General features: G+C 38.1%; 1 protein-coding gene across 1 annotated transcript; it reads left to right on the forward strand.

Annotated features, from left to right (window-relative positions):
* Positions 1 to 1,724: 1,724 nt before the first annotated feature.
* Positions 1,725 to 10,456, forward strand: tdrd15 (tudor domain containing 15). The gene is made up of 2 exons (XM_088936286.1): positions 1,725 to 1,756; positions 4,537 to 10,456. The coding sequence occupies exons 1-2, from the start codon at positions 1,725 to 1,727 to the stop codon at positions 10,454 to 10,456; spliced, it is 5,952 nt and encodes a 1,983-aa protein (XP_088792412.1).
* The last annotated feature ends 851 nt before the right edge of the window (positions 10,457 to 11,307 follow it).

Below are 11,307 nucleotides of genomic sequence, written 5' to 3' on the forward strand. Positions count from 1 at the left end.
CCAGCAGGTGGCAGCACTAGGACTCGCTGTGGTTTACGAAACCAGGAAGAAGGAGAAAAAACGCGGCAGGAGCCAAACGCAGAATCCAAATCGCGAGTCACTGTACCGTTTTATAATGAGTGAACTAAACGTTCTCGTGCAGTCGTCTAATTATGTTATTTCATTTTACTTTTGATTTGGCAAGTTAAAAACAAACTTCGCTTTACTTTAGTTGTAACGGATTGGCTTGCTTGTTTAAAACGTAAAAACACAGCTGGACCATTTCACCTGCGGCATGAGAAATTTGAAATTGGGCGAGTAGTCGACAGCATGGGCTTTGTATTCCCAGACATCACTTATCTTGCAGCGAGTGGCGTTATTTCAGCGCCTCATAAAAAGCTTTAACAATGGCTGATGCAAGTCTACATAAGTCACAGTATACAAGGTAAAGCAATGCGAATTCCATCTCGCTATAGAACCGCAAATATCCCTCATGGTCTGATAATTCGTTAATCCGACCGCCATGCTTTCTTGGGTTTTTTTAAGGTGTATGTTACATACTGAACACTTCAAATGTAAGTGAAGACTTGCGCGATAAAAAGTCCTAGAAAAATTTAGAGTTAGTGATGTAGCTCTCGTCCTGTTTCGAGTTTTGTTACGCACACTTTCTTTGTGGTGTTAGAAGAAAACTACATTACAATTTCTTTTTGTGTCAGAACGGTACGATTTTTCGGAGTGTGAAGACCGGGCCGTGGATTATTTGCCTCTTCGTGGTTTTACTAATTTAGGAAGTCTGTGCAGAACGACAGAAACGTAATATTCAAACCGGGGATTTTCTTCATTGAATTGTACCATATTGTACATAATATGTAAGAAATATGTAATGTTCCAGAATCTCAAGCATAAAAAGCTTTTCATAGAATCACAGTTGTTTTCTAACATGGGGATCATAGATGTTCCCTTTTATGGTTCAAGTGTTTATCGAAGATTATAGACATTTTCTAAATTAAAAGTTGTCGTTGAGGTTGTGTGTTGATTGAATAATTTTTTTTTACCACAAAAATCAAAATACTATTTTTTATTCCCCCTTGTTTAAACGAAGATTACAGAAATAACTTTTTGGCGGCTAATCATCAGAAGAGTATCTACTTTATAACATTCAAGATTTAACTCTTAATACCTCTAATATGTAAATGTCCAAAAAATGTATTGCGACATAACTAAAGCACTTTGTTTATGCTGATTAGGTTATGATGGTTTTGGTAGCCCAGTGCATGTGGATTTCCTGAGACTGGTTTTAAAGTAATGTTTTCTCAATACAACTTATCTCTTAAACTAATTTTAAATGCATTTTTATCATAGAAATGGTTAGAATTTGGAAAAAAGATCAAATTAATACATACTGTACATATTCCTTTACAGTGATTACATTATTAACAGGAGTTAGGGTTAATGTTAAAAAGTTTATCGTGCTCCAAGTAGTGTCCTGATCCCATTGTAGCCTCCTTCCTCATTTTCCCTGCCTTCTAATTCTGTAGGAAGCATTTTTATTTTGTTCTAAAATTTTCATGCTCTTTAAAAAGAAGACATGGGGTACTTTCATCTCAGTATTTTGTAATCTTGGCATGTTATGTTAAGCCTGTCACTATATAAATTATACATTATTATTGCTGTTTTGTATTTTCCAGTTTTATTGCATGGAGACATGCTTTTTATTTTTTGCAGGCTTTTCAAAATACTAAAAAATGCTTTCAGGCACTGCATCAGGAAATCCAAGGTATGTAAACACTCTCGTTCCAAACTGAAAGTGAGTTCATTTTACCTTTTTCTGGAAATTGAGGAAGTTTGTTTTTGAATGTCCAGCTTTCAGAGATTTATTTATTGTAAATAAAAAAAGCTTAATTGTGGTATTAAAGCACAATTCCCTAATGACTCAAGCAGCAGCAGCAGCATTACACTGATTTAACCTGGTGTAACATTTGCAAAATGTCTTATTTTGGCAGAATTCCTAAAGCAGTGCAATGCAAATTCCTTTGCTTTATGTATGACCCTTTAAAAAGCATATTTGTAATGTCTGGATCTGGCTGCAATATGTTTAAGTCACACTGAAGAACCTTTAGTAACTGAATGTTGGGATTATATGGAGGGAAAAAATCTACAGAACTATGTGCCAGGCTGAGTGTGTTCATAACAGCACTAAAGGGCAGAATCTGTGCACAGCTTTCACTGCGGTACAGTATGTCAGTAGTTGAATGGAGATTAAGTATTCTTGGTATTAAATCCTGTATAAATTTGGATGCAGAGCGATGGGATTCTCTTTCTTGAATTGTGCAGAGGATGCCATGGTGGCACAGTGGTTAGCATTGCTGCCTGGCAGTGCTGGGGCCCTGGATTCAATTCATAGGGTGCTGTCTATGTGGAGTTTGCATGTTCTCCCTGTGTTTGCATGGGTTTTCGCTGCATACTCTTCTTTCCTAGGACATACAGGTAGGTTAATCGGTCTCAGGTAAAACTGGCCCTCCTGTGAGTGTGTTTGTGTGTGCCCTGTGATGGACTGGAGTCCTGTCCAGGATGTATCCTGTCTTGCGCCTGTTGCTTGCCTGTTTAGGCTCTGGCTCCCCCTGCAACTGTGTACTGGATAAGTGGATTAGAAAATTGATAGATTTATGAAGTCTGTGAAAGGTGAGGTGAGGGTTGCTTGTGTGATAGCAGAGTTAAAGGGACCCTGTGGCACAAGGAATTTCACTGCGCGCTATATTAATAATGGAACATGCATTCTGCACATTGTTCTGAAGAGGAGTGTTGGAAAGCAATATGCCACCATCTTTGTGTTCCTGTTAATGTTTCTTTCCCTGCTGTGACCCCTTATGTGCAGGTTTATAGCCTTCAGAATAAAGCAGGCTACAGATATAAATTTCAAGGGGAAAGTCTAACAATTACCTGTTAAAAAGCTTTTAGGAGTAATAACTTATGAAATACTGTAACTTAACATTAAAGTACTCTCGGCTTAATTGTGAATGCTTTTACTCAATGTTGTTGCAAATATAATTTGATAATTCTTCTTTACATCAGCTGCAATATCCAGTTGCAGCTGGATCCAAGATCCAATATCTGCAAAGGCCAGAAATGTGTACTTGGTTTTTCTAAGTAAAAGACGACATTCTTAGAGGATAAATGATGTGACAGTACTGTTTAGGGTTGCTTGTTTCTGTAAGCGGTTAGACCATAAATAGTGAGATAAATCTAATGGTTGGAGCCGATCAATAGTATAAACAGATGGCACAATGTGTTTAGCTTTGTCGCTCTAGTCTTAATAGAGGATAATTAAAATGCAGATAGAAAAGGTCTTCCTTAGTTACTTGTTAGAATTCTACAAGCAGCAGCAATAATGACTAGAAACAGAGTATGTGATATGGCATACTCTATTTTATGTACTGTAATATGGGTGATTTTATGAAGGCTTTTGCTAAGGTTTGTCATAAAAGATTGATTGCAGGTGATTGACCTTGGAGGGTGTGTTTGGTTTGACTACTGGTTAATGGATCAAAACAATAATACAGATAATGTGTGAATACTCTTTTTTTGGTGTGTAATTAGTGGGGTAACAGGGATGTATATTAGAGTACAGCACTCCCTAGTTAAATTGATGGTGTGGATCAGGAATTTCCAGATGAGGTCTTTAGAGACCGCCAGTCCATCAGTTTTATAGTTAACAATTAAATCATCAGATTCTAAGGATTTCAAAAAATTGAACAGTCAGCTTGCTAAAGTAATTTGAGATCATTTGGAACAAAGATCAGAATATCCAGTTCTCAATTACCAGAGTTCACTTAACTGAACAAATTACTTTTTTGAATTGCTCAGTAAATTCCAGGTGTTCCAGATCTGGGTGATTTTACTGTAGGTGACTTGTAAGAGTAGCTATATTGGGGCACAAGTTAAGAAGCCACAAGACATTGCTTGGTATTTCCCAATTTATGGGCTGTTTTATTTCTAATTACAGTAAATTACATTAATACATAGAATACATTGACCTGATACAAGTACATTGAGCAGTAGTCGGTTATGGTTGATTTTGTTTCATGCCATTTTTAATTAACAGAGACATAATCATAAACACTATTTGTCAAATAATATGATTAATGCCTGACAGTATTGCTTTCTAATGTTCTTGGTGTTCTTTTAGAAACAATGCAGATTTGATTTTAAATGCTTTGAGTGTTCCTTAGGTTAGGTTAACTTTTCTTATGCAAACCTGCCACACATTTCAGGCAAGGAAAACACCCTTTTGGGTTTGTACTCCGCTTCTTAACAGGATTTCTAAATTACCATTTTGACGAATGGTGTAGTGGCTGTTGTGTTGTAAGACGCAGAGTGTATTCGGGAAGGGCTCCATGTTGTCTCCGCAGTCAGTTGAAATTTTTAATTAGATTTTTCTGCTGAGTTGGTAGTTAAAACAAAATCTAAAAGGTAAGATATAAATCTTTAATGTCTGTCTGTTGTCATGAATATTCATTTTGACTTGTATCACTATTCCTGCTGTGTCTTGTGTTTTAGGCCACACCTGGACACCGATCTTCCTGAGCCTTTTGCTTTGCGGCCTGTGGATTTAAAGCTAACGCATGTGGACTGCAATCTTGAAGATACTCTAGTCCACTTCCAAGGTCAATATCTAACCATCTGTGAATTGGATTACAATATATTGCAAGCAGAAATACAGAACACTCACAAAACCAAAGAGACTGTAGAAGTTGGGAGTTACTGTTTGGTAGAAGATGTTTTCTCTGGCTGGTGGTGTAGAGGAAGGGTGCAAAACAAGTGCAACAATTTATTTGACGTTTTTCTGATAGACCATGGCAGCGTGTTGAATGTTGACGCAAGCCATCTGGCATCTGCCCCTCAAGAGCTGTTCATGCTTCCCCCTAAAATTGTTTGTGGATTTTTTGCAAATATTCTGCCTGTTGGAGAAACATGGAATTCTTTGACAATGGACTATTTTACTTCCTTAATAGGACAGGAGATCACAGGCTATATCCAAGCAGTGCTATCGCACAAAGTATTAGTATTAGAAGCTCCTGATATTAACAAAGAAATCACAAGACTGGGATTTGGGCGGCATGCAGATAAGGACACATTCCTTCTCCTTGTGGAGATGTTGACAGAAGTACCTCTGAAACAGAACAGCAAACCTGTTCCAGGCTTATTAGTTGAAAAGCACATTGGACAGGAAGTATCTTTTACACCTTCAAGTGTCCACTGCTTCCAAAGTATCCTGTCATCCTGTGGCCCCAAAGTGTGTATTGGGAAAACGGAAAGAGGTAAAATAACAGCAGGAATAAACCCCAGTACATTTTTCTGTCAGTTAATGAGCATGGAAAAGGATCTTAGAGAAATGACTGAAAGCTTGTCATCGTCTTGTGATATGTTCAGCGAGCTTTCCCAAAAGCATATTGGAAACATGGGGGTGCTGTGTTCTGTTAAATGGAAAGATGAAAAGTGGCACAGAGGCTTTGTGCAACAGTTCCTTTCTAATGGCCAAGTAAGAGTTTTGTTTGTTGATTATGGTTTTTCTGATTCTGTAAAAGTGGAGCACATCCTTCAGCTGGATTCAGTTTTTCTTTCTACAGCAGTTATGGCTTTCCCATGTGCCTTATCCTGTGTGAATGGACATGACGAAACGGAACAGAAACTGCAGCTGAGCAAATTTAAGAAAGGGCTTTTAGGGAGAACTTTAGATATTCAAATAGATAGCTTTTGCCCTGAACAGAATTTGTACTTTGTTACTCTATATAGTACTGAAGTTGATACAGATCTTGACTCTTGTGAAAATGCAAGTAAAATTCCATCTGATGCCAGAAAAGGTGACGAATCCACCAGTTTTTACAGAATGGACCACATTTCTTCTGAAAATGGTTCTTTGCCACAGGATGGAAACTGCACAGATGGAAAACAAGCACAGGAAGGTACTGTTCCTGTCAAAGAAATACAGGAGACTTCAGACTTTATAGGTTATACTGAACACATTGTGAACCCATCTAACTTCTGGATGAGAACAGAAGTTCGAAATGGTGATTTTGAAGATATGATGGACAAACTGACAGAATATGTCAACAATTTAGAGTTACATGAAGGTATCATGATTGATCCAGATCCTGGCTTTCTTTGCTGTGCCATGTATGATAAGGATATGCATTATTACAGAGCTGTCATAACTGATGTTTTTGACAGTGGAGCAGAAGTGTTTTTTATTGATTTTGGAAACACTGAAAAGGTTCCAGGCATGTGCATTAAAACACTGCCTTCTACATTTGCAGCTGAGCCTGCATTTGCAATTCATTGCTCCCTTGCTCACGTAGTTCCTGTGGAAGATGTATGGACAAGTACTGCAACAGATTACTTCAGGAAAGTAGTCAGTAATAAAGTTCTCTTAGCGAATGTTGTTCAAAAGAGGACTGATAAATACATTGTGGACTTGCATGAGAAAAGGGACAACACCAATATTAGCATTGCTATGCTTATGATAACAGCTAAGAAGGCTGAATACTGGGAGTGCATGTCCAAAGGTTATGAACAAAGCTTAGCCAGAGCGTACTGGGAAAAACAGAAAACGGAAAAGCAGAAAAACCGTAGTACACTTCCAAAGAATGTGTCAAATCATTTTAACCAAAAATCTTCCAATGATCAGAGAGTAGGAATAGGAAAGTATTTTGGAATGCACAAAGACGACACTTCAGGAATTGTTAGACTAAATGCCCTGTGCGAAAGAAATCCTACTCCAGTCTCCATGTTCAAACCAGAAATCTTCAAAGTAGGAAGTGAATTGAATGTTAAATGCTCCTGTGTCAACTCTCCGTCTGAGTTTTGGTGCCAGCTTCAGAGCAAGTTATATAAGTTGACTAAATTAATGGAGATGCTCCATCAGTATTATGAAGTGCATACAGACCCTTTACAGTCCAGTGAGCTGGCCTGTGTTGTAAAGTGTTCAGAAAATGGCAAGTGGTATAGAGGTTTTATCGTCAAGAGAGAGCGCAGGGAAGTGGATGTTTTTCTGGTTGACTTTGGCAATATACTGAGAGAGAAGAAGCGAAATGTCCGTGCAATAAGCCCAAACTTCCTTGAACTTGAAGGACAAGCATTTAGGTGTAGTCTTTACAACTTAATCGAATCTGTAGATGACAATCCTAATGATTGGTGTGAAGATGCAATCAAATTACTGAGGAACTTCACTCGGCAGCATTCTCCAGAGCTCAAGTGCATTATATATGCTCAGCAGTATGTAAAGGAGAAGGGCTTTTGTAATGTTGTGGATATTCAGACACCTTTTCAGAAAGCTACACAGTTGCTCATAGAGAGAGGTTTTGCAAGAGGAATGGCAACCTCAAAGCAGCTTATTGAATCGGTTCATCCACATTCTTACTTTTATTCTTCATTTGACATTAAAATTGGAAGTGAAGAGCTTGTTTGTGTCACTCATGTACGCAGTCCTTGGGAGATCTACTGCCAGTTAGACAGAAATACAGAACTCATTGATGGCCTAATGGAAAAAATTAAAAGAATAAACAAGACATCTGATCAGAATGCTGGTTTAGGAAGGCTTTGTCTGGCGAAGTATCCTGGGGATGGTCTGTGGTACAGGGGCTTGTGCTTTGCAGTGAAGTCACATTTCTATGTTGGTGTCTTTTTTGTGGATTATGGAGACATGCAGGTTGTTGATAAGAGAAATGTTCTGCCTATTCCTCCAGATGCTACAGATTTACTGTTTGAGCCCATGCAGACACTACAGTTCTGCCTTTCCGACATACCCAAAGGTGAAATACTTTCAGAAGTGAATGCATGGCTTGAGAAGCATGTTGTAAATAAACAACTGAAAGTGGTTGTGTTAGCTAAAGAGGATAATGGCACCTTTATTTGTGAACTGTATGATGGAAATGTGCAGATAAATGAGAAGGTTAAAGAATTGATTGCATTGCATGGGTCTCATGCTACCTTACCTGTGCTTGATAAAGAGCCTGTTGCAACCAAGTGTGAGACAAGCCACTTTGTCAAATACTCAAAAGTGAAGTGGGAGCCAAAAACGGAAAACCAGAAGGATCTTCAACAAGGGACTACAACAAATCAAGGTTGCCTTCAAATTTGGCGGTCTGTTGACAAGAAAATAACATTTTCAAAGACCCTGAAGGATTGCCAACGAAGAGAGCCATGTGTGCATAAACTGAGAGTAAAGCAAACAACTAAACAAGTTTCATGTTTTAAAGACCAAAAAGTGTGTGAAAATATAAATGGAGATTTTCAAATGAAAATAGTTAAAGTGTTGCCAAAACTTTCTGATCTCCCTCAGTTGAAAATAAAGCCAGGTTTTAAGGGCATAGCATTTGTGTCGCATATTAATGCAGATTCTACCTTCTACATACAAATGGAAAAGGATGAACAAGCTATTCTGAATATAGTGGAGGAGCTTAATGATGTTCTGTACAAAGCAAATCAAGAGAATTTCATTTATGAAGAGGTGAATATTGAAGACCTGGTAGCAGTTAAATTTAAAGAAGATGGTTCGTTCTACCGCTCTGTTGTAAAAGAAAGGACAGGTGATGGTTGTCTGCAAGTGGAGTTTATTGACTATGGAAATACAGCAAAGGTGGGGAAGACAAATATGCTCAGACTTCCTGACAAATGTTTGACTCAGCGAAGACTAAGTATCCCTTGCTTTCTAGAAACATCTCATACCTTAGGTGATAGTGTCAGTTTTAGAAATAAAGTAGCTGATAGACCTCTGTTAGTTGAGTTTGTTCAAATGTTTGGATCACAGTGGGAGGTTAAAATTAAGATAAAGGATGAAATGGAAGCACATGTTTCACCGCACTTTGACAGCACTTTAAATTCAGAAGGTACTGATTCTGAGTGGTTTGAATCTTACCCTCATGATGAAAGAGCTGTAATGAACCATGAGTATAGAGAAGAAACTGCAGAACCTCAAGAGTATTTAAGAGACATCCAGGTATCTAAAGATGACAAAACAGTGGAGTTGATGCAAAATGTGAAGATTCCATTTCAGGACATTAAGCCTGGCCAGACAGAAGATGGAACTATCCTGTCAGTTTTGGGTAGTGAAATGATCTGTGTTGGGCTTGCTAAGAACTCAGAACAGCTTACTTGGCTTGATCTTGCCATTGGAGAAAATACAAAGAAGAATAACTCTCCTCTTCCTGTACAAGATCTAAAGGAAGGACTTGAATGTTTGGCAAAGTCTAAAGAAAATAAGTGGTACAGAGCAGAAGTTCAAAACCTGTGTATTGAGAAGGAAGAAGTGCTTGTTTTCTTTTTTGATCATGGTATATCAGAAGTGGTTTCTGTGTACAACATTAAAGAGCTCCGTAATGACCTTAAAAGTATTCCCCGACTGGCTGTTTTATGTAAGTTAAGTGCTCATGAGTCTCACAAAGCATTACGTAATGCTTTGAAGTCTTTAATGGGTCAGGATATTAAACTTGTATTTATCTCTTCCTCTGGGCTTTCTCCCTTCTGGGTAGTTGATGTTTTATTTACCCAACAGCCTGAAGCAGCAACTAAAGAGGAAAGGCCATCTCTTTCCTATTCCGATGGTGTTTTAGGTCATACTATGAATAACTTTGATCCTGATCGGAGACTCTTTTTCTCTTCTGTCAAAACAGATGTTGCATACTTTGGATTTGCAGCAGCTGTCACTGATCCTAGTGATTTTTACATTACTTTGGAAGATTTGTTTTTTACAATGACCAGGGTTTCCTCAATACTGGAGGACCTTCCGGAAGAGCTACCTGCATTGCCAGAAACCCATTTAAATCCAGGTTCATGCTGTGTAGTCAAATCTGAAACAAAGAATAAATGGTGCAGAGGAGAGATCCTTAAAGTGGACAATACATCTGTGCTGATTTTACTTGTTGATTATGGCCATTGTATAGATATACCTTGCACAAGTGCAAATAAACTGAAAAGACTCCCAGAAGAACTGACAAGTTTGCCAAAGGTGACATATCCCTGTATTCTTAGAGGGGTTAATCCTGCTGGTGTGGAACACTGGACAGATGAAGCTGCAGTATTCTTCCAGGCATGCATGTCTGCGAGAAATCTCGTGATTTATTTTAGACAGTGTGTGTTTGAAAATCTGTGGGAAGTAGATATCCTGTCAAATGGTGTGAATATAGCTAAGGAATTGGTTGAAGCTGGACATGCTGCTTACATTGACTGTATCCTTGGACTCAGATTGCAGCAGGACATATGTCCTGTGTCTGCTTTGGATGCTTCACTGAAGACATCTAGCTTAATATGTGGAAGTGTCAGACACTCACTTTTGCTGACACAAAAGAAAAGCAACAGTGTATACCCCAAGCTAGAGAGCTGCGGCAGAGCTGATGACTCCAAGCAGCCTAGCATTCAACTTCAGCCAAGACGTTTTCAAGATCCGCAGTCAAAAGAGAGAGGGAGAAGCTCACTGAAGTAATGCCATTGTCCAAGCAGGGTAAGTGTTTTGCATATGACTTCAGTACATTTAAACACAGTGTGTAAAGGTTTGGGAATTAGCAATATAGATACTATAAATCGTATATATCGGTGCATTTATTCATAAGTCAGTTTTTTCCCAGTTTCAGTGGGGGAAAAGCAAATTGTCATAATAACTTTATTACACTCATCCTTTGTTAAATGAGCACTTTACTTATGAGTACTTACTAAAATGAGAGATGCATATGTCTATTTTTTTTAGTTAACTTCCTAAGCTGTGTAGCTCATTTTTCCATTTTTAATTTTCTCCTCTGAGCTGTTGATGTCTTAACTATACTAAATTCACAGTGTTGATATCACCAGGTAGCTTGTTGCTCGTACTTTTACAGTAATGGGTTTTATTATTTGGTTGCACTACATTTTATTAATATGACAATTTTTTGTATAGTGAGAAATCGGTTAGTTTATCATTTATTGTTCGTGTGTACTATAGAATGATGCCATTTATAGTTCTTTAAATAACTGCTGCATAATGTATTTAAACATAACAGCTTGCATAAAAAAGAAGTGATGGTAAATTCTGTTGTATTAATTTGGCTGACACTATAATTTAAAGTTACTTTGTATGTTGGTGTAAATTTATATGACCACAGTATCATAGTACATAGTATCGTAGCAAAGGCACAACAGTGCCTTGCACAAGAGTTCAGCTGACACTTTTCAACCTGGGATCTGAAACCCATGACCCAAGGAGTGTGAAAATCCAGAGCCGCAGCTCCACAGCTTCAGAAGTACTTAACTTACATACACTCACCCCTCACTATAAAAGCGCAACTGGTTCCAAAGTTTCGG

This window comes from Atractosteus spatula, chromosome 2, assembly GCF_055471065.1.
Source record: "Atractosteus spatula isolate fAtrSpa1 chromosome 2, fAtrSpa1.hap1, whole genome shotgun sequence".
NCBI classification, from domain to species: Eukaryota; Metazoa; Chordata; class Actinopteri; order Semionotiformes; family Lepisosteidae; genus Atractosteus; species Atractosteus spatula.

What these genes read in the sequence shown, in the direction of transcription:
- tdrd15 (XM_088936286.1), top strand. Translation starts at nt 1,725, where the DNA reads ATGCTTTCAGGCACTGCATCAGGAAATCCAAG. An exon ending in ACTGCATCAGGAAATCCAAG is followed by an intron (nt 1,757 to 4,536) that starts GTATGTAAACAC and finishes CTTGTGTTTTAG; the next exon opens with GCCACACCTGGACACCGATC.